This window comes from Podarcis filfolensis (assembly GCF_964270895.1).
Source record: "Podarcis filfolensis genome assembly, chromosome: 2".
NCBI lineage: Eukaryota > Metazoa > Chordata > Lepidosauria > Squamata > Lacertidae > Podarcis > Podarcis filfolensis.
The window spans coordinates 28,305,125-28,329,499 of record NC_139605.1 but is presented as its reverse complement, the minus strand read 5'-3'; the positions used below and the strand labels follow the sequence as shown (position 1 = coordinate 28,329,499).

At 41.5% G+C, this 24,375-nt stretch overlaps 1 protein-coding gene across 10 annotated transcripts in view; it reads right to left on the bottom strand.

The window, feature by feature from the left end:
* MITF (melanocyte inducing transcription factor) overlaps positions 1-24,375 on the bottom strand; it is a 137,576-nt gene that overhangs the window by 21,873 nt on the left and 91,328 nt on the right. Inside the window, exon 1 of one of the 10 annotated variants that reach the window (XM_083601663.1) lies at positions 698-861. The exons of 8 other annotated variants lie outside the window; for them this stretch is intronic. In XM_083601663.1, the coding sequence (XP_083457789.1) occupies positions 698-730 (33 nt within the window). In that variant the 5' untranslated portion in view covers positions 731-861. Of the gene's footprint in view, positions 1-697; positions 862-24,375 lie in introns of those variants that run through there. One more of the 10 variants, XM_083601662.1, reaches the window with a different exon arrangement.

Genomic DNA, 24,375 nt, shown 5'->3' with positions numbered 1-24,375 from the left:
AATCCTACGAAGTAAAAATTTCAAAATGTCAGCAACGTATTGAACTTAGGTAACGGGAAAATAAAGATGAAGTCAACTAGAAAGTTCAACTTTCCTCCCTCAAATTGCTGGAAAGTAGACAAAATCTGTATGAAGCAGCAACACACTTAAGACATTAATAGAAAATTGTGTTGACAAGGAATACGAGAAATATTTGACTTATCCACAATTATTTATCTTGGTCCTTATAGTAGAAAAATGAACTTAACAAACATTAAAGCTCATATAGTAACCGCACCATGTATACGCAGAGACTTAGGCTCAATCACTTTTAAATGGGTTTTATTTGATTCAACTGTTTATGTTGGCTTTCAGCTGAATAATGAAGCGAAACACAAAGAAAATGCTCATTCCATTAAATCAACTATATAGGCACAAATAGGAAAAGGCGTATTACGGTATGTCTCCCTTACTATTCTTACGGTAAAAGTTGTATCGAATGAAGTCACACTCCAAGTAGACACACTGAAATCAACAAACCTAGGTGAGCCGTGCCCATTAATTTCAAGAGGTCTGAATCTTATTTAGTTGGCTAAGATTACAAACATTATAATGCAGGAGGGTCTGCATGTACCCATAGCCCCAAAGAAGTAACTGGGTTTAGGCATATGCAACTGTGCAGAGATTTTTTAAAAAATAAATAAATAAGGTAACTCACCTGGTAATGATTATACTCAAGCATTTCCAGCATGACATTTATATACTCCTAGAAAACTAGACAACCAGTTTGGCAGCTTTCCTTTAATTTTCTCCTACTCCAGTTCAAAGGCTCATCCACGGACGCACTGTAAACAAGTTATCCCCAAAATGGCACAAGCAACTAGGGTATAACAGCTCAGGCTTATAATAACCTAAACTAATTAGTTATGCATGTAGAGAAACTGTTCACACTGGGGGCTTTTTTGGAGGCTGTGCAAGTCTGGCCTGACATTTTTGGGATTCATGATTTTTTTCCATGGCTTTTGACGTCATGCTTTTTCATAAACATGAAAGGGCCTTTTAAAGTGATGGGTTATCAAAGTCAGATTGATAGTTTGCTTAAGGCCAATTTGCCATTCAGCTTTCGTTCCAGTCATACTAGCAGACAATGGGATTTTTCTTTGGCAGTACCATTACTTGTTGTGTGTCTGCCGCTAAAGACGACACTGGAGGAAAACCACTAGGCGAGTTTGTCCACTATGCACGCTACGGCTAGGGAACGCTGCAACCTTCTGTCGGACTTGCTAGCCGTCTCTGAGTTTCCACAATTTTGTTGGGCTCACTGCATTCTTACTCCAGACAGAATGCGGCTACGGTAGGATCACAACTCGCACACATTAAACTTGTGTGATCCGTTCAGGGCACCACTGGAAACCGTGGAGAGCTGGGACAAAAGCCCACCTTATTCTGTGTTAGCAGAATTCCACTCTTTAAAAAGATACTTGCCATACATGGTAGCATACCCAAAAGGTGCTGATAGTACTCTACTAAAAATGTGTTTTGGCTTTGTTTGCATTATTTCTCCACTCTTTTTACATGAGTACTTAATTCAATAGGAGTCAAATTATCTGGAAAATCAAAGATCACAAGAACAGTTTGAACTGTACCTCTTTAACATTTTCTTCTAAGAGCGAGGGAAACTTTTAAAGCATTTTCTTTAGCATGCATTGAGCACTTCAGCCACAGAAGAGAATCTACCGTATTTTTCGCTCTATAACACGCACCCGACTATAACATGCACGTAGTTTTTAGAGGAGGAAAATCCGTAGGCATGCCACCCGTAGGCATTTCCTCCATAACACGCACAGACATTTCCCCTTACTTTCTAGGAGGAAAAAAGTGAGTGTTATGGTGCAAAAAATACGGTAACTCCCTGTGCATAGAGACATCTTCAGGGTGCAATGTAAGCCAGCCTCATTCAACTGTAAATGTGAAAATTCACAAAACCCAGCTCAACGTGTATTTAAAATGTGCCCTACTGAACTTTTATTGGGAGTGATTTATTGTGACTTTATTTCAAAAGTTAAAACCACCATAGAACAGACTAAAACAAAGTAAAAGGAAAGAACGGATTGTTTAAATTGTTTCCTGATGCTAGGAGTATAGCACTATTTAGAATTAACCCTGTATTTTTGAATCAGCAAGTGATCTTCTGCCTCTACTTTCTATATAAGGTAATGGATGACCCCCCCCCCATTCTAAAAAAATTAAGACAATTATTTAGATAGATGTACCTATAAACCAAAGTGAGGAAAAACCTCACTTAATAAAGCCCAACCAAGTCTCTTTCTTCATATGTAATTTAGCTAATAGTGGCAAACATGGTCAGAAAAACATACCAGATTTCAAGTAAGACACGTATTCAAAGGGAGGATGTTTATAATAATGACCTTTTGTTCCTATTAATATTGCCCTAGGAACTGGGATTTGCGATTATAAAAATAAAATAAAAAAATCAAATACTTTTTTAGCCTTTGCTCTCATTTCAATGGAACTTTTGTTTCAAAATGTCATGGGATATAAAAGAAAAGGTTAAAAATTTAGGTTTCTAACAATTAATGATGCCAAAACACAAGCCCCACCAACCCACATCAACTAAAAACATTTCACGAACTATGCAGTGCCTTTAGGGTTAGGCCAATTTCATTAGAAAACCAGTCCAGTCAGCGAGACGGAACTCAGTCCGGAAACAGGACTGCGAAACAAGGCTTCAACCCACATTAAAGTGGCTTTTAGTTTCCAGAAATGGAGAAAGGAAGCCTCTAAATGATCTTGTAGTTTTGACTCCATGCTTGGTGACCAGTCTAACAATTCATGGTCCAGGCCAGTTTGCATTTCTTAGTACAGAAAGTATTGATCCGATGTGACAACCATATGTCAGGAGTGCTCTGGTGGTGTTTCCTGCTTGGCAGGGGGTTGGACTCGATGGCCCTTGTGGTCTCTTCCAACTCTATGATTCTATGATTCTATGTAGAGATCTTTGCTATTCTAATTAATTCAAGGGGGTCCTGGAAGCTTCTCTGTGTGAAAGAAGCAAGCACAAGGTTCATGGTGTTTGGGTTATTCCTTCAGAGAAGCTGAGTACAGCTGGCTTAAACTGGTTTTGTTATCACTTTTGTCAAGGTCATGCTGACTATAATAATAGGCCAGAAGGAGCCTGGGTCTTCACTTTCTCTTTCTATCTCTCTTCCTTCTGGTGTGGTGTTCCATACACAGTATACTTAATGGTAAGGTTTAGTCTTATTATAAGTTATTGTAAATTTAAGTCGGCTGCAACTGGATTTCTTATGGACAGTGCCAATCCTGAATGTATTGGATTTGTGACCATTATGCTCATTTGCCTTCAGTAGCAGTAAGCTCTGCTGGGTGAAATATAATTGTCTCTGGTCTATTTTGGAGGGAATCCTGCAATGTGTGTAAGTTTTTACTCTGCTAACTGTACATTGGAATCTGCTCTGGATCAATACTGACAATAGGTAGGCAGTATCCAGTACTGCTGTTTTGCTAGACTTTGGCCTGAGCAAAGGAACTTTCCCATTCTCTCCCCTGCAACCCTGCCACACACCCTTGAAATCACTTCCAGGGGGTTGATGGACCCTCCAGAGCAGATTTTGAGGGTGCAGATGGGGAGAGGAGAGGAAAGGCATGTCCTGTTGCATAAGTAGACATGTGCAGCAATGGATACAATTCAGAGTCTCCAAATCTGAAGGGCACCTGGCTCTAACTTTTACGAGCGTCATCTAAGGTCTTCTAATAAGGCTCAGAAAAAGAACTCTGAGGGTTCGCAGAAGTTCACTTCAAAGGAAAAAGCTTTCAGGTTGAAAAATATTCTCTGGCTCAGATCAAAAACCTGATGGCAAGGTGGAGGAAGGGATGCCAGGTTCCTTGGATGCGAAATGCTTTACATAGACTCTCTCAGCCTGCATCATGGGGACATGACAGCTCTTCTCCCAGGCGATTTCCTGGTTTGGCCTGTATTTTGACACTGTTAAATTCAGTGTCTGGCAGCCCATCTTAACACTCCAAGCATTGATTAAACTCCAACACCCACTAGACCCAGGAATGTAGGGGAGTCAAGGCACAAACTCATAACAATATCCCACAACAAACTCATTACTATAACAATACCCTAAACCAATCAGCTACTCTCCATGTTTTATGATAGGATCTGGAAGGTGCAGCAACAACAAATGACAACTAGTCATCACATTCTGCAGCATCACACAATGAGAAAAAACTAATGCTGCTTTGAGATGCTGTTTAGGATCAGGTAGCCATCCACAGACAAAAGAATCCATGTGCATTTGAATAATAAAAGCCACCATTATAGTTCTTAATGCAGCATTTTTATTTTTTTATTTTCCCAGTACTGTCCACAGCACAAAAGACCACTTGTTTTATCAGTATGACCATGTTTTCACGCTACATGCTTTTGCAGTGAATATTAAGTGCCACGGGAACAATTTGGCAAAGAATGGGAGATTTTGTTAATTCAAAACAGTTTTGTGCCACTTAAATGACTTTAGCTATTAGACATCATAGTTAATAATAAAAATAAAGCAAGCCAGAATCTACTCTTCGTTGCCTGCAGCCTGTAATAGCTTTTATGTCAGCATCAATACCGAGAAGGTTGGATAAGCAGTAGCACAAAAAAACAATTTAAAGGCTTTCATTTTATCACACGATTAACATAATCATTAAGAGATTACCTTTTTTATTTTTTAAAAAATGCTACCGGTATTTTACGGCGAACATGTGCAATGGTTTCCTACTGAATTGCTTGGTTTTATTTCTCTGCTTAAATGAGCTGTGATGTTATTTATGTGCATACTGAGCCCACTGAATTATAATAAAATACTTTTGGATACATCACTGAACTTGATGATCAAGCACTAAGTGCAGGATTATCGCAGTCACCTTCATGGAAACACAGCCGATCTGTTTCATCTGCTGAATGAAATAACAGCCTCAGAAGTACTTGCATCATGGAAATATAGTAAATAAACAGGAAAACACATTGCAAAAGGGTTAAAGGGAGTGAAGAAGCACTCAACTTCAATGGCTTGAGTCAGCTGGCCTACAGAAAATGGAGTTCTGACCCATATTGCTATCTAAAGAAATTACTGCCTGTACATAGTTACAGATTAGCTTTTGAATTATCTATGTTTGTGGCAGCTCGCATACTGTGTGCTATGTTCTGGAATCTCCCAAATTCCATCAAGCAAGGAATGGCCGATTCCCTTTTTTGGCCCAAGCGGAGACTAAAAAGCCAAGTTAATAGCAATAGTTCAACTGAGGGTCAGGCAAAGCAGTACTGAGCCACTTAAAATATTCACCTCTCTATACTAGATACTGGAGTAAATGTTTTTGAATAATGATTGAACAGAATCTATTTTCAACTGTAAAGCCTTGTTTTGTACACTGCATAGTTGCTTAATAAAGCGAAGAAATGTGATGAATAGGTTGCTTTGCAGGCCTTTATTTTCAACAGCAGCAAATCTCATGAGATAATGGCTTGAATTCATAAATGAGCTGCTACAGAACAGAGGTTTCCACTTAGATGGAAGCAGAGATCAATTATTAAGTCACCATTTTGAATTTAACGTTGTCCCATCTGTGATATATGAGCAACACCTTGATGTCTATGAAGGGGCTTCAAGGTAGGTATTTCACAGTTCTTCTTCCTTACTTCTTGTTCCTGCCTCTTTTTCTGCCCTATGGGTCCAGTGGTATTATTTTTAGAAAACAACAGCCAGGTCATCTTCATAAAATGAACCCAGCCAATGGGTGATAATACAAGCAGTGTGACATCACCATGATATTACCTAGCTGGAATTGATGGTGTGACAGCATCATGAAGCCAAATCAAATTTAAGGGCAATATTTCCTGTACTTACTCTGAATAGGCAACAATTTTTGTCCCATTTTACTGCCAAAACAATTGCCAACAGGGGGAGGGGTGTGATTCATGGAGGTGAAGAAATATGTTCCCTTTAGGTTTCATCTCAGTCATACATACAAAAACGCTCCAAACCTACTCAGCACGGTAAGCTACATGTACTGCTGATAAACTATCAAAAAATTCCCTTAGTAGCTATTCAAATTCCCATATGAGGCCTGAGGGATTTGTGTATCATGACAATTAAAACAACAGTAAAATGACCTCTTGTACACCAGGAAATAAAGTTGATCTATAATTTCAGAGTAGAATTTTAGAATGTTAGGAGTTGGAAGGGACCCCAAGGGTCATCTAGGCCAACCCCCTGCAACACAGGAATCTCAGCTAAAGCATCCATGACAGATGGCCATCCAACCTCTGCTTTAAAACTTCCAAGGAAGGAGAGTCCACCACTTCTCGTGGGAGTCTGTTCCACTGCCCAACAGCTCTTACTGTCAGAAAGTTTTTCTGAATGTTTAGTCAAAATCTCCTTGTAACTTGAAGCCATTGCCTCGAGTCCTACCCTCCAGAGCAGGAGAAAACAACCATGTTCCCTCCTCAATGTGACAGCCCTTAAGATATTTGAAGATGGCTATCATATCTCCTCTCAGTCTTCCTTTTTTTCCAGACTAAACACACCCAGTTCCTTCAAACGTTCCTTGTAAGACCCCTAGATTCATTTCACATGTACTGGTAGTAAGTCAGGTGTCCCCCATCCTATATTTGTGCATCTGGTTCTTCCTGCCTAAGTGCAGAACCTTACGTTTATTCCTATTGAAATTCATTTCCTTAGATTGCACCCAGTTCTCCAATCTGTTAAGGTCATTTTGAATTCTGATTCTGTCTTCTGCAGCATTAGCTACCCCTGGTGTCTTCTGCAAATTTGATGAGCATCCCCTCCATTCCTTCATCCAAGTCATTTATAAAGATGTTGAACAACAAAGAACCCTGTGGCACCCCACTTGTCACTTTTTTCCAGGATGATGAGGTACCATTTATGGTTACTCTTTGGGTTCGGTCAGTCAACCAGCTACAAATCCACCTAACAGTTACCTTGTTCAGCCCACACTTTGCCAGCTTCCTTGCGAGAATATCATGGGGGACTTTGTCAAAAGCCTTACTAAAATCAAGATACACTATGTCCACAGCATTTCCCTGATCCACCAAGTTTGCAATTCCATCAAAAAAAAAGACAGCAAGTCACTAAAATAAACAGTCATTTTTCCTTGTTGTGTGAATGTTTCCTATGTATGGTCTGACAATACAGCCCACAAGTCATATCTGAGAACAAAATATGTCGGAGTGATGTTCCAAACCATTACAAAAAGAAAGGTTTAGTAAAGTAAACTGAGAAATTACTGAAGGCAGTTTTGTAAAAGGTGTTATGTGAGAAGATCCTATTACGCAGAATATGTTTTGATATTAATTCAGTAGGAAGGAAACCAGAGCTTGTTTTTCAAAGGATGGCTGATGAATTATTAGGCTCCAGCTAGATTTCTCTCTGTGTGTGGTTTGACTTTCTAGCACAGGCAAACAAAACAGCGACTTCTCACTTTGCTGTTAACAGCCAGGAACCTCTTAAGTAGGAGGAAATCCTCATTACACGCTTGCTTGTGTGATTCTGAATATAAAGCAACTTGGATGCCTTGCTGACATTAAACCCTTAAGTAAGACATTTGGTCACATTTCTGAGGGTGAGAGCAAAGAGGTTTCCATTGGTTTCAGTTTTCAGCCAAGCATATCATACTAACACAAGAGAATTTCAAAGATGGGGAATTGTTGGCGCACACTTAAATGAGCAGCATTTCATTTAAAATAGCATCTAGTTTCAAGCAGGAATAACTAATTCTAATTGGAAGAAAGACAATAAGAGAAACTAGAATAATTACAGGGATTGTTTAGTCAAGAGAGGAATAAAAGGTAAAAAGGTAAAGGACCCCTGGACAGTTATGTCCTGTCAAAGGTGACTATGGGGTTAAAGCGCCCATCTCGCTTTCAGGCTGAGGGACCTGGCATTTGTCCACAGACGAAACCACTTCTGGTGCAATGGAACAATGTGGCAGAAACCGGAACGCACGGAAACGCCGTTTAACTTCCCACCGCAGCAGTAAATGAAGTAGAATGCTGCAGTCAAAGAGAATTCATTCCCAGGCATTAGTCTCTTACAGGAAAGACACAGAGACTTGTAGCCCCTTATTACGCATGAACTTTCATGGACTCCAGTCCACTTCATCAGGTGCATGAGCTGTTATCCTGAATGAGATAGCACTTCAAGATAAATCAAGGATACTAGATACTTCATGCGTTAGATGAAGTGGGCTGCAGTCCACAAACACTTATGCCATAATAAGTGTTTAGTCTTTAAGACTCTTTGTTGTTTCAGGGAAATTAGTTAAGTTCCGGCTGATATGAAATCCAGTTTATTAACTTTTATACATCTTATTTATTTATTTATTTATTTAGTTATTGCCCTTCAGCAGTAGGTCCCAAGTCTTGTAATAACAATCTAAAATGGAATATTAAAAGCAGTTAAAAAACAAATCCACAGGAATACAGTGAGTCCATAAGACACATTTCTCTGGTGTCAAAGGTTGGGGCAGACAGGTTTGTTTTCATCATACAATAAAAACTGTATAATGAAGCATGTGTGACGGGGAAACTGTTGAATCTCTTTCACATATAATGTTCAACTGTCCCCTACATAGCATAGCCAGGGCTAAATTCCTGGGTCCTGCTTTACTGCGCTTGGTTGGCAGGCCTGTTGAGTCACACGCCGCACTGCTTTTGCAGGATACAGATCCTTCTGTAACTCTGCAGGTGGCGAGATTTCTGAATGCGGTTATCTCACATTCAAAAACCACCAAAAAACAACAACAACATCAAAACTAATCGGACTGTTATGATGAGAGTGCATGTCGGAGTTCGTCTTCAGTTTTCCTTTTCTGTGATCCGTCCCTTGGAGCTCTCCTGACCCCAAGCTGTCACTTGGCTCTGCTCAATGACCCACCCTTGCATCGTGGTGTTCACCTTCTGTTGTCGGATATATCTGTTTTTATGTCCCTGTGTTTTTATGTTTGTACATATTTTATGGGCTAATAGCCGTAAATAAATAAATAAATTGTAATTGTAAAATTGCAGTACTGTATAATGAAGGTGCCAGACACACCTCTGTGGGAATTCCATATCTAGGTGCTACCACACAGAATGCCCTCTTCTCGGGTAACTATCACCTCAACCTCTGAGGGCAGCGGAACTACCAAGAGGACCACCTCTGCTGATCTTAACATTCAAGAGTGCCTACAGCGAAGGTGGTGGTCTTTCAGATATTGGGGGTCTAAGTCATTTAGGGATTTAAACACCAATGTGAGCACTTTGAATCAGGCCTGGCAGCTGGTTTTAAAGCATAAAAAGCAATAAGAAAAAAAAAGTTTTCTTTGTATGTAAGAACATGAAAAGAGATGTAATGTAGCATAATTAATCAATAAGCAGAGGCCATGTATAAACTGCAGATCTGTGGAATACATCTTCAGCAGCTGCTTAGGAAACAAAATGAATGGCTGACCATCTTGGCAGTGAGACAGGAAAGACCTGCTCTCTGCCCTGCAGGCCTTTTTTTCACCAGGTCCCTAACTGACTCCAGCTCCAAAAGCTGAGGCTGCTGTCGAGGCCAGAGACCATCTTGGCTGCCTCTTAGTGCAGACTCAGATCATCAAGTCTGAGCTTCCACGGCTGCTGTCCGCCATGAACAACCATGAGCGCGATTAGCAGCAACAGCAGCAATATACTATGCTTACAATATTTCTAGCTAATTATGCTGTTTTAGATTTGGGTTGGTTTTTTAAAAAAATTTTTTGACTTGCTTCAGTGACGTTTCCTTCTGAAATGTTTAAGGTGAACAATTGTTTTGTTAACTTTGCTGCGTTAAATGTGCATTCTGTAAAAGTAAAAAGCTTCTGGGAAGCAATATATAATGAACTGAAAAAGATGTTAAAATACACTTTTGTTAAGAAACCAGAAGCCTTCCTTTTAGGGATTACAGGAAAAGATATAAGAAGAAAAGACTATAAACTTTTCCAGTATGCAGTTACGGCAGCAAGGATTCTTTTGGCCCAGAAGTGGAAACAAGAGGAAATACCGACGATTCAAGAATGGAAAATGAAATTGATTGACTATGCGGAACTGGACAAATTGACTGGCAAAATAAGATATGTTCGAAACCAAAAGTTCATCGAAGATGGGGGAAAATTTGTTGATTATCTGAAAAATGTATGTGAGGTGCAAACAACGCTAGTGGGGTTTCAAGAAGCACTGTAAAAAATTTTAAAAGGTATTGCCGAAAGTAAATAGAAAAAGGAGGGAAGACAAATGGCAATGCAATTAAAGAAATGCGTACTAAAGGGTAAAAATGGATGATTTTCAGGGAAGTTGAAGGAAGTCCAAAATTTGAATTTTGTTAAAATCTGGTAAAATTTGGATAAATTGTATGAATGTATGGAAAACTAATAAAAATTTATATATATATATATATATATATAAAAAAGTGCATTCTGTAGTTTACCTTTGTAATGTTTTATTTTTTAAGGTAACATTTTAGTTTCCTGTTAATGATGTTGCTTTGAATGTATACTTTATATTTGAATTTCCTCAGTGATGCTTTATTCTGAATTGTTTTATTCTGTATTTTAATGTAGGTTGTAAACTGTTTGGGTTCCCCCCCTTAAAAATAAAAAAGCAGTATAGAAATGAAATGAACAATAATAATATCTGTATGGGGTGTTAGGGGAGGGGTAGTACTTCTGGTGGGCAATACGTCGTGCTCCTTCTGGGGGAGTTTCAGGGGCAGAGGAAAGGGTGCTGTGGGTGCGGTCCGCCCCAGGTGTCACCACTTAGGGGGGTGACAAAATGTCGGGCAGCACTCACAGTGGGGCCTGCAGCGAGCCTGAGCCACGTATCTCTCCTGGGACAGACACAGTGGCTTGGGTGTGCAAAGGCTCCACGCTGCCCAAACGGTCCACCCACTGCCTCCCCCCCCCAGCTGTAGGGCAGCTGAATGGGGGGAGGCAGGCAGACTCCGGAGGCCCCTGCCCCTATGGGTGGATCGCTTCGCCCCTGGGCATGCCGCCCCAGGCGCCCAAGCGGCTTCCTCCACCGCTGGGAGTTTGTCGACCTTTGGTCCCCACCCTGCTTCTGTTCTCACCTGTGGCTCCTAGAAGCTGTCAGCATGTGACAGCGGACACACCTCAGGAAACAGTTTCAGCTGGCTGGCTAAACCAGGTGATGGTAGCTGATGGGTCTCAAACCCTCAGTGTGTTAGGGATTTCCCCTGCATGTGAAGACAGGCTCTAGGTGGAAGAGAGCAATAGTGGGTACAGCAGTCCAGAAGTGCTGAAGTGGGAAGGGAGGGGCAGATGGGGCTCTTCAAACTGAAAAGGCAGCCCATCTAGGTGAAGGAAAACTCTGGTCCTAAACTTTCAGTGCCTTGCAGGATATCTTTGGGAGAAGAAAAGACTAATGAGTAAACTCTACACAAATCCAGAGTGGAGTCCCTAAGGCGATTGAATGGCATCTTGTACGCCACCTTCTAGCAACACCTGCAGTCAAGCTGCTGCAAAACCTATTGCTCTGCTCTCCTTTGGACCACATCAGCAAGGCCAAGAGGGAGGTCTTGTCTTCTGGGTAGGCCAGGACCTCCATACACACTGCCAAGGCTTGCACCCCAGAGAGGTCACTTGGGTGCTGCTAACGCAGCAAAAACAATGCAGGAGGCGGCTGCGTCTCTGCAGCCACAGCAGGTGCTGTGATTCTCTAGCTGTTTGACTTCACCACCAGAGACCCACTCCATTGTTTCCCAAGACAGACAGATGCCAACAACAACCACCATTTCAGAAAGTCAAAAATAAAAAAATAGAAAACTCATCCCTCTTCTAAAAAGCTTCATCACCCCATTTGAACCACTCCACAATTACTAAAAAAAAGAAGAAGAAAAAGAGTAAGGGCACAGCATTCTAAATGAAGCTTCTCTATTCATAGTACAAAGTTCTGAATTTATATATGTTTTTAGGACATTTGGATTTTAGCAAAAATGGGATTGGTTTCAAAGATGTCAAAGGATCACAGTCTTTAGGGCTGTAGAATCCTCAGAATAGCTAGAAAACAGCAGCAGCAGCAGCTGAACTAGAGAAGCTTACAAATGTAAAGTACATTGCCCCACGGCAGTCGGGGGCAAGGGACCTCCGTCGCTTTTATATCTCGGTTTGTTTAAAGCACACAGAAGAACCCTTCAATATGCTCCTTTTAAAGACACGACGCAGATTCTGAAGAAGTCAGTAACAAAAAAGTTGCCGTCAGAAGCTATTTGTTCCCCACCCCACAGCTAATGGCAGCTTTAGGGTCTTCCAAGGTCTTCTAGCCTAAGCGAACTTTTTTTTAATAGTACAAAGGATCGGTCTTCAGCTTTACATCACTGACCAGCCACGTGCTTAACCCCCCCTCCCCCCGCCGCCCTCAATGACAAGTTTTCCATATATTACTTACTGGATACAACACTTTCTAGACTCACTCTGACAATTCAACAAAGAAACACTGATGTTTTAAACTAGGGATGGGGGGAAACAAACGCAGAGATACTTATAGTTACTTAAGAATAATTTCCACCACGGCTTCCTCAAGTTAAAATTCCCAGTCCTGTGCAGGCTACTCAAATAGTAAGCCCCACTGGGCTTGAGGAGATTACTGTCAAATAAGTATACAGCAAAGTTTTTTTTGGGGGGGTTGTTTGCTTTTTTAGTTTTTAAACCATCTACCATGTCCTTTTCCTTCAGCCCTAATCCCCCCCCCCCCCGTGGGATAACTGCAATAAACTGTTAGAGGTCTTGTGCAGGCTATCTCCTTTTCTCTTCCCATCTCCTTCCTTCCCACCCACCGTCTATGGCACCTCAACATTGTATTTAATATCTTGGAAGGAACCAATCTGCTTTTGAGGTTGCTGTTTTTAATTATCCTGTTAGATTTGGTGTAACTGTACAAAACTTTCTAGCCATGGAAATGCATCTAGAAATGAGATACCGTCGTTTTCCGTGTATAAGACTAGTTTTTTTTCCTTTAAAAATTGTGCTAAAAAGTGGGGGTCGTCTTATACATGGATAGCGCATGGGGTGGACGTTTGATTGGTTGCTGCCATGGCTGTCAGCGGCTGTTGGGCATGTTATTGGTGGCTGCGTCAAGGACTAGTGCTGATTGGCTGTCGTTGTGGCAATAGGGCGGGCAATTGGCAGCTTCTGCTGGCGAGGGGACAGACAAGAGGCGGATTTTGCAATGCTTGCGGGTGAGCAATTTTCAGCAACCCCCCCCAAAAAAGCTCAACAACCCTCGACAACCCCCCCCAAAAAAGCTCAACAGCTCTGTGCCATCTCCCCCCATTTTCTTAAATTTCAGTCCCCCCAAATAGGGGTGTGTTATACATGGGGGCGTCTTATACATGGAAAAATACGGTAAGGAGCATAAATGACTAATCAACTGACCACTGACTGTATGCAGGAGATAAAAGATTCGAAAAGCACACTGTGAAACTGCTGGTACATCAGCCCTAAAGATATGAAAAGGGATGCAATGGCAAGATGACTTGTACCAGTGCATCCCGAAAGCAGCAAGCGGATGATTCCTGCAAAGAAAATGCACCACAAGCCTATCATCAAGAGGTGAAAAGGCCATTTAGTGTGGCATACAAAAGAGCCGTCCCTGGTCCTGAGGAGTTCTCCTCATCCCAGCAACTTTCTACAAATCCAACAGTCATGTTTCATTTTATTTCGGTTGGTTGGTTGGTTGCATTTACACCCCACCTTTCCTCCAAGGAGCTCAAGAGAATGCATTTCTCCTTCCCATCTTATCCTCATCACTATTATCAGGTCAGGCTGACACTGACTGATTCGTCTCCCAGGTCCTAGTCCAGCACTCTAACCAGTACACCATGCATATACATTGACAGAATTTTTTCCAGTGCTTTATTTTTCCATGGGAAAAACCCACAACCACCTGCATTTCATAATAATGAATGGATGGCAAGTGCTAATAATGTGGCCAGCTTGGCAGCTTCAAAGCTTTTAGTTTTGTTTACTAAATACATGCAGAATAAACATGCTAACTTAAAATCCCTCTCCAGGGCATCGGAACAACTTCCATCACAGCCTGAATTTTTTCCTACATGAAATTCCCCTCATTTGCGAATTTTCTGAAAACTCCACATTGCTGTCTATGTAACAATTTTTTTGCAATATAGCACATCGGGGCTGCATACTTGCTTTGAAACTTGTCTGTTTTATACACACACAAAAACTCAGTGGTGTACAATAAACTGTTAAAGCCTGTAAACAAACAAAAAAACTCAAAAACTTTAAAATCCTCAGCTGTATTACACAGCAACAAAAGCATCAATGGCCACCTGTCACTTCCATTTCATGTTTTAAGCATGCAGTTTGCTTTTTGTCCTATCGTAACAGATATCAAAATACAGAACCAAAACAGTAAAAAAAAAGTAAGTGTAAAAGCGATTCCTAAAATGCTTTTATGTATTTTATTGGCAGTGAGTGGGAAATACTACGTTTCAAGACACTTAATAAATCAAATTAACAGTGTTAAGAAACAGCATCTCTAGGAAGCACTATCGCCATCTGCCGACTACTTCAGGAAATACTATTGTCTGGTATTCAAGAGAGGCTTTGCATGACCTAACAAGTGCTAGACTGACTACAGATCAGGAGTTAATGTTTAGTAGCCTTTGAGAGCTAAGGTGCCTATATAACAGGGTTTCACAACTCAAATTGCTGTGATGCACACTTTTCAGTGTTTTGTTTTGTTTTCAGTGTTTTGTTTTGTTTTAAGGTCATCTAGGGACGAGGGCAGGAGGGCGATTCAGTTCAGTTCACATTTTAATGTGAGCCGACCTAATTTGAACTTGCCAAAACAATATTTGAAACCAAAACACAGCTATCCTTTTGAGATTTGTGCTTTCCCAAATTTTGCAACGAAGTTTGAAAAAAAAAAAAAGCCAAAAAGGGCACATATTAGGCCCTAATACATGCATGTTTTGGTACCTCTTTTGTTGTTGTTGTTAGAGAACTAATGATTACTCTATATAAAAATGCATATATGAGCAAAAATAGCATACAAAAATGTATTACATTAGGAAAAACTGGTTGCAAAAATGATACAGGAAAATGTCTATATTTGGAGAAGTTTGCACCAAAATGGTGTTTTCATGAGGACTTTTTTTTTTAATGCAAACTGATGCAGAGATTTGCTGAATTGACCTAAAAAGACTGGAACAAATGAGAAACTTAATAGAAACTCAAATGGGAAGACTTGCCGATTGCTGTCAATTGGATGCCAAGAGGAGTAGCATTTGCGTCAGGAGACAAAGCCATGAGTCGGAACCAAAGAGCAAGTCAGCTCTGGAGGAAAAACCAGAACGCAGGATAAAGGAACAAACCAGAAAGCCAGGACTGGAAAAGGATAGAGAAAGGCACCAACAGCACAGGAAGAGAGTGCTGCTTGGGCAAAAGGCTCAACTGGGACAAGAAGCCGTTTTATGTTCCTTCCTGGTCAAGGAGATTCAGTGGCCAGCATGGGTGGGAAAAGTACTTCATTGCCTAGGTAGACGCTGCAAACTCCTTGTTTTAATGAGCCTGAACAACTTAGTGTTGTCAGCAAACTTAGCCACCTCACTGCTCACCCCCAATTCTAGATTATTTATGAATAGGTTTTATTTAAAACAAAAAAATTTTTTTCCCTTCCAGTAGCACCTTAAAGACCAACTAAGTTAGTTCTTGGTATGAGCTTTCGTGTGCATGCACACTTCTTCAGATACACTGAAACAGAAGTTGCCAGATCCTTCTATATAGTGAGAAGGTGGGGAGGGGTATTACTCAGAAGGGTGGTGGGAATGGGTGATTGGCAGATAGCTGTGATGAGCCTGTTGACGACTCTTAACGACTGCAATAGGTCTTACAGGAAAAAGCAAGGGGTGAGAAGGTGAAAAATGGCTTTGTCATGTATAATGAGATAAGAATCCAATGTCTTTGTTCAGACCAGGTCTCTCCATGGTTTTAAGTTTGGTAATGAGTTGCAATTCAGCAGCTTCTCTTTCCAGTCTATTTCTGAAATTCCTTTGTAGTAATACAGCTACTTTGAGATCTTTGAGATCTTTGTAGTAATACAGCTACTTTGAGATCTTTTTGAGGTTTTATTTATTTATTGAATTTCTGTCCCCAAGGAGGCCAGGACAGCCATCTACAATTAAAAACTACAGGTCCCAATACCGATTAAGCGAGGACTCCACTTTCTATGTCTCTCCAACTGGAGAATTGTCCAATTCCCCTCAGCCATACCACACATGGTCAGAAATCTGAGGTGATGAGAGTTGAATCCCAGGAAGGCCAAAGGTTTCCATTTCTGGTGTAGAAGAAGAGAAGAGAAATAAAGACCACAAACACAGAGAGGGGGTAATTATCCAGAAGTAGCCACTCTTATAGGGAGAATATTGCAGCACTAAAGTCTGGTTTATAAATGCACTGTAGTATTGTTTTTGTTTAAGAGCTCAGCTATGCCTATGAAACACCTCAATCACAGTCGAGCGGTCATTATTTTAAAGCAGCCAATTTTATGAAATGAAGCTGAAATGGGAGAGGTTGGGCTAATTGCAAACATTCCTTGATGTATTATCTAGTGGTGTGTGGTAAAATCAGTGTGTGTCTTGATCCCTCTCCCCCACCCCACCCAAATCTAACCCCTTATTTATTTCTCAGGAGGTTAAAGGACATAGGGGCTAATTAAGGCCCCAAATGAATGAAAGAGAGAATCATTCAAGGTAAAGACCTGGGTTTTACACACTTTCTGCATCTCTGCCTGGTACAACTTAATCTTTTCTTTTCTTTCTTTTTTTACACAACCATTACGAAGGGGTTGGGGGTAGAGAGCGAGAACGCTAATCTTGTCACGGTCAAGCAGGCTGAAATTGCCATGTAGTACTGGGCAAAATGCTACATATTTGTAATTTAGCCAATAAGAAATTCCTTAAGCCTCTCCTGAATGGCAGGAATGTCTCTGGCTTGTCACTTTCAATCCAGTCATTCTACAGGTTAAGCTCCGAAGAAAATAATGCTCCCCAAAGCGGCTATCTGAAAAATAATAATAATTAAAAAGAAGATGTAGCAGCAGAGGATATCTGAGCTGCATTTAGTTTTAAGAGGTAGTGTGGGTAGTGGTTAGAGGGCTGGACTGGAGCTGAGGGAAATCCAGAACAAATCCCTACAAAGCACAGTGGGTGATATTTGGATTGTCACTCTAGCCTACCTCACAGGGCTGTTGTGAGGATAAAAAGTATCCAAATTCCGAGCAACTTGAGGGACAAGTGAAATATGAAAAAAAAAAAAGATTTAAAAGATCATGAACTATACCAGCTTTGTAGAATATGGACTCACAATTACAGTATTGAGATACATGATACGTGAGCAATTTCAATTCCAGTTCCAGTTCCAATGTTTCCAGAGCATTCTAGTAGCTTCTGACATCAATTTCAAGGATCATGACTGTGGGGCAAAAACAACCCAACTATTGCTCTATTTCCATTAGCAGCTCTCTTTTTTTGAGAAACAGGAGGAAAGCCAGGTGTTCAGAAACATCATTTCATGTTTAATGAGATATCTATGCTGCCCTCCTGGGATCCCTTGGAAATGTGATTCTCTGAAATCAATAGTCCAACTGTTTAGGACGCTGCAAAGAGTTTCAAATGCTATTTGCTGATGACACATTGTCACCAGCCTTCTGCCTGCCAGTTGGGCCCCACATGAGTTGTCCATGTTTTCGTCATGGCAACAGACCCACCCATTTTTGCTTCACCCCTGGCTGTTCCTGTCACATGGCACTCCTTGCGCAATCCCACAGTTCTTCTGCTTTTGTTATTGAGGGAAGAAGCCTGTTTTGCTATTAAGAGGAGAAGCATGCAGGCCTCCTCCGAAATAAATAACTCCCCATTAGCCAGATTTTGTTAACAACCTGCTTCAGTGTTATTTCAGCACAGCAATGAGCTGTTCTCATTTTTATCTGTAAACCGCCTTGGCTCCCTGTCAGGGAAAAAGGTGGGGTATAAATAAACATCATCATCATAAGTCTTAGATATGCCTGGCTCTGTATTGCTCTCTAGCTGCTCCCACAGAGAAATGTCAAAGCAAAGTCCCACTGATTGTGCCTCCAATTCAGTACAGTGGTACCTTGGTACTCGAACAGCTTGGCTCCCTAACAAATCGGCTCCCAAACGCCGCAAACCCAGAAGTGAGTGTTCCGGTTTGCGCACTTTTTCAGAAGCCGATCGCGGCTTCCAATCGAGTGCAGGAAGCTCCTGCAGCCAATCGGAAGACGCGCCTTGGTTGTCGAACTGTTTTGGAAGTCAAATGGACTCCTGGAACGGATTAAATTCGAGAACCAAGGTTCCACTGTACTCTACAGTTGTACTGAGGCTGCTTAAGTTGATGATTACTGGTGTCTGTCTTAATAACCTGGCAATTCTTTTTGGACCTCCTCATAAGGAGTAGTAGTTGCCTCAAGGGAACATTCTACACTTTTCTGAATTAAGTATTGGGCATCTCTCAACTAGGACTCATTTTAACGTGTTGTCCAACCATCTCGTCCTCTGTCACCCCCTTCTCCTTGTGCCCTCCATCTTTCCCAACATCAAGGTCTTTTCCAGGGAGTCTTCTCTTCTCATGAGGTGGCCAAAGTATTGGAGCCTCAGCTTCACGATCTGTCCTTCCAGTGAGCACTCAGGGCTGATTTCCTTAAGAATGGAGAGGTTTGATCTTCTTGCAGTCCATGGGACTCTCAAGAGTCTCCTCCAGCACCACAATTCAAAAGCATCAATTCTTCGGCGATCAGCCTTCTTTAGGGTCTAGCTCTCACTTCCACACATCACTACTGGGAAAACCATTTTAACGTACTGACCCTATTTGAAATGATCACAGTTGGAAACATTGACACCGGAACTGAATAGTTTAACCATTTGCACAATATGTACAATAGGTGTTGATTAGCAAACCATTCTTAGCACAGAGCTTGGCATAGGATACGGGCTTGTACTTCACCGTGTTATAAAGTACGTTATCAGGTAAACGATAAGCCTGTAGACCAGGCATGGCCAAACTTGGCCCTCCAGCTGTTTTTGCACTACAACTCCCATCATCCCTAGCTAACAGGACCAGTGGTCAGGGATGATGGGAATTGTAGTCCTAAAACAGCTGGAGGGCAAGGTTTGGCCATGCCTGCTGTAGACAGTAGGCAATCATCAGGGCTTGGACGAATGGGGCCGACTGAGCTAGGGTATCCATTGCATAGATTCTTGCACTGCACTGATTTGAGAGCTGGGAACAGAGTTTGAAACTCCTGACTTCTGACCCAATGGAAATAGTCCCTGGGAAAGGTAAGAAATTTGCACCTTCTTCATATCATGTCTGGGTCCCCCAGACGATACTGGGGGTTTCAACAGGAATGAGAAGCCAGTGGAAAATCAAATGTGTATGTGTGTGCACCTTGTTCTTGGCACAGTGTTGCTAGTTGTACAACAGCGTTCTCTATAAATACTCTAGCTGGCATAGCATAGCCTCATTAACATACCTTTCCATAATCCCTGCATATCTTTTTTTTTTTAAAGGGGGGGGAACACTACGTTCCACATGGTTGCATTCTTGGCGTGATGTAACCACCTCTGTAACTGGGATAAAGTCAGGTTTTCCTACCAAACAGTCCCAAAGTTGATAGAGACATTAATTTGCTTCCTGATGAGATTTAAGGCAGCTCACAAATCTCTTTGCTAATCTTCTGTCTTTCAAAACAGAACAGTGCTTTTTTATTTAAAAAGAAAAAACACCACCAGGGATCACAACTGAAGACATTCTGGCACAGGAGCCACAGCCTGGGGCCTGAGGGGGAGAAAGCTTTGCTCCTTACACACATTTTTGAAAACGTTCTCAGTTAAATAAGAGAGCACTTTCAACTTTGTCAAAATCTAAGCCCAAGTTCAGCTATAGCTGTCAGCCAAGGGTGTGCTGGACACTCCTTCAACATCTACATTTCATTATTCATAATTATTTGTTTTAACTATCCAGGTTTGTTTGTTTTTTAATTTACAAAGCAAGAGCACATGTGTTTGCATGCGTGTGCACACACACACAAACACAAATCTCTTACCAGTGAAGATATAGCTAATCTGCACTCAATAATTCTGCCTGCTATCAAATCAGTCCCAACTAGCTTGGTCTTTGACTACACTGACTGGCAGAAGTTTGCCAGGGTTTCAGACAGGGGATATCCCAAGCCCTACCTGAAGATGCTGGGAACTGAAGCTGGGACCTTCTGCTTGCAGAGCATGTCTTCCAGGGTGAGACCATGGTAAACCTAGTCCGGCATTAATTGTATGAATCCCAGAGACTGGAAAGCTAGGCTGTACACACTCTGCGCACACTTGCTCTACAGAAACATGGTAGTAACCTGCAGTATACAGTGGTACCTTGGGTTAAGTACTTAATTCGTTCCGGAGGTCCATTCTTAACCTGAAACTGTTCTTAACCTGAAGCACCACTTTAGCTAATGGGGCCTCCTGCTGCCGCCGCGCCGCCAGAGCACGATTTCTGTTCTCATCCTGAAGCAACGTTCTTAACCTGAAGCACTATTTCTGGGTTAGCAGAGTGTGTAACCTGAAGCGTATGTAACCTGAAGTGTATGTAACCCGAGGTACCACTGTACATTACAAGGAAGACTAAGATGCCATAATGTGCTGCAAGCAAAGAGGCGGAGCACTGGAGAATGACCATGATGTGCTATACATGAAACCCCCTGCTGCTGCTCCACTTGTGGAATGGCTCTTGATCCAGCAGAAGCGCCTGCTAATGTAAGAGGAAAGGAGACAAGTTCCCCAGCACCCCATGGCACCTTCCACACTGGTTCCACAGCAAACCTCCGAAAAAGATCTGGGGAGTGGGTCACAGTGCAAATCAGGAAATGTTGCTGCTGTTGTTAACTTACTAGTCACCTAAGCGGTCCCCAAACAACTGACACTGAAGGACACATGCATAAATAAAATAGAAAAAAATCAAATGAAAACATTTCATACGGCATGTTAGAAAACAAAAATAAGTAACAGCCCCCATTCCATAACAGCGATAACTACATTGGCAGCATGGTGACAAACAAACCAAAACCTCCACCCCAAACCACACCAATATAGGAACATAGGAAGCTGTCTTATACGGAGTCAGATGGTAATGTGTCCATCTAGCTCATGCCTGTCTACACCAGTGATGGCCAAACTTGGCCCTCCAGCTGTTTTGGGACTACAACTCCCATCATCCCTAGCTAACAGGACCAGTGGTCAGGGATGATGGGAATTGTAGTCCCAAAACAGCTGGAGGGCCAAGTTTGGCCATCACTGGTCTACGCTGACCGGCAATGACTTCTCCAGGGTTTCCAATAGGGGCATTTCCCAGTCCTACCTGGAGATGATGGGGATTAAACCTGGGACCTTCCAGTTGAAAAGCAGGTGCTCTGCTACAAACCACCATACAATACTCCCACCCACTAACCAGAAAATAAAAATACAAACTCAAATACCAGCAGCCCCTTTCCCTAGCCCAGACATCCCTGACTCAGAATTCAGCCATGACAACACAGCGTTAGTTTGTTTGTTTTTCATCTCCCCCCCCCCCCGCTCCATTCACGTTAGTGGATATCTCTGCTGGATCAAGTTGTTCCAAACACTGGATTTCACCCATAGTGAAGGGGTACACAGAACAGGTAGTTCCAGATGATGCAAGCAATTTGTGGCCCTAAGAATCCTCAGCTGCAAGATCCATAAGACCTTCTTGACATTTTCAGAAGTTCTCCAGTTTCAAAAGTCAAGTTTCTAGTGCTTATGGCAGCAAAACTATTTGACATGTGATAAGGAGACTACTGGATGGGAATACACTGTAAATGGAAAGGGTTTTCCGTGTTTTCTAACTTCCTCCACTGATAACAATTTTAGTTTAGCATAGGAAATTTAGTTTCCTAAATTAATTTGGGAAATTCATTTTTAAAACTGCATGCAGCACTAACTTAATATATTAACATTGCATACACAGAGACAAGATATGCAGCTTAGCTTCAGCAATCTAACTCATTATGTTATTCTTGGGCCCTCACAAACTGTTCACCCATTGGGTTTCAAAACCAGATTCCTATCGCACTGTTGGAACACATACTTTTTGTTGGAGGAACTAGGCATTAACATTTGATCTCACTTGACTTTCAGAGTGTGTTAATTAATTCAGCTATATAGTGGCTAAGGTTATGATCCAGGAAGCGGGCCGGCCCACCCATGAGACAAGATGAGGCAACTGCCTCAGGCAGCAGGATCCACCAGAGTAGCAGATCCTGATATCCATCTTTCTTTCCTCCCTTGTTCCTGATGTAGATCTTCCCTCACCCTTTCTTCCCTGGCAGGGAGGAGGGTGTCATTTTGGGGCCCACCTCAGGTGCCAAAATGTCTTGGCTAGGAAGTCCCCAGTTCAAACGATGAAGCCCCACTCTCTCAGACTCAGCTCCCACCTTGCAACAATCCTGCCTCTTGCAAAGATTTTCATTGTAATTATTAGAATTAGAGCCAATATGAAATTCCATTAAAAGAATTATTAAGTTCAAACTATGGTGGACCTTGGGGAGTGAAATATGACCCCCAAATCTCATATCATCTTGTCTATTGCAGCCACCATCTGTTTCAAGATTTGGGAGCTACAATTTTGCTCCCCAACATCTTAGTGGCTGGAGGTTACTGTGTTTCTGTTCTCAGGATTCTCAGAGAGCCGGAATAATTGTCCTCATGCCTGCTCACACCAGTAATCCATGAAAAGGAAACATGGTGGCCAACAACCAACCATAGCAATGTTGTGGTACACCATTGCTACTGATGTTCACTGCAAATTTCACCACTTTTTGTATCCTTCTCAAATAGCCGAAAGTGCCCTAAGTTCTGGAGCCTGTAAACTAGGGAGATAAAATTAGGAAAGCATTTTGGCTCAGATCTAATTCTAAATTGCACATGTCCATAAATTAGCACTCCTTCTAGTTGCATAGGATACAGTCCAACACACATGATTACCTGGAAGCAAGTTCTATTGAATTCAATAGGACTTATTTCTTGGTAGACATGCATAGGACCTCCCTGTAGTGTTTCAATATTAAATTCATGCTGGGTGGACATATTGCTTATTGGATAGACAAATCACTTGGTGGTCTCGTCAGTTACAATTTACTCTTACTCAGCAAGAATTTACAACATTTCTTTCAGTCCCTACTTTGGCATAAGATCTGTCATAGTCAAGATCAGACTGATGGAGAAAGAGATGACAAACCATTTCAGATCAGAACTGACAGGCAGGCCCCTGCAGAATTCAAGAGAGTTCAAGGATTAACCGCAGGATTTTACGGTATAGAATTAAAACCTACATTAATCTAAAGCGTCTAATTATAGCTTCTGCACAAAGACTTTATGGTAACAATTTTCCAACTCTAAACAAATGAACTGCAAAGCTTTAAATCTCATGCACTGAGGTTGTTCACTTATGCACAAAAATATTCACACCCTCTAAAAGTTTTAATTTCAGACTCATGCTCTAGGAGGGTTATTGTTTTGCTGTTTTTGTTTTACTCATTTTCTTGTTTTTATCCTGTATTTTACTCAGTGAACTGCCCCAAGATCTTTTGATGAAGGGCAGCATATAATTCTCATAAATAAATAGTCATTAGTTGCCGTCACTTCACTACAAGAAACGGACACAGCCCATACAGACCACACATGGAATGGAAATCAATGGTCAAGCTCATAACCTATATGCAACAAGTCCTCAATCCAATATCTGGCCTCTCCAGTTAAAAGGATTTTGGATAGCAAGACTTGAATTTTTATTTTATTTTTGTCTCTGGAGACCCTGTGGAGTGCAACACACACCTATGGTGTGACACTGTATAAAACAGCTTCATTTATTATGTTAATTTATTAAGGAGGTAGCCATTTTGTGAATGAACCTCTGGGGTAGCATTTTTTCAGAGCAGTCATAACATTCCCTCAAATTCCAAGTTTGCCTGTTAGTGATCCCTGGTTTACAAAAAGGGGCACATTGTGCAGATCCCCCTATCAGTGAGCAGAATTGGCAAAGATATGCCTCAGAATAAGGCTGCTTCATATATCCACATGCCCATTTATTTTCATTGGAGTCATTTACTTTCATCCGAGTTCACAAAAGATGACAAAACCTTCTCAGAGTGCTTTACCCAGCAAGGAACAAGACAAAAGATCAGGTTGTGTATTAGATGCAGTACAAGTGTTCTGTGGAGTTTCTAGA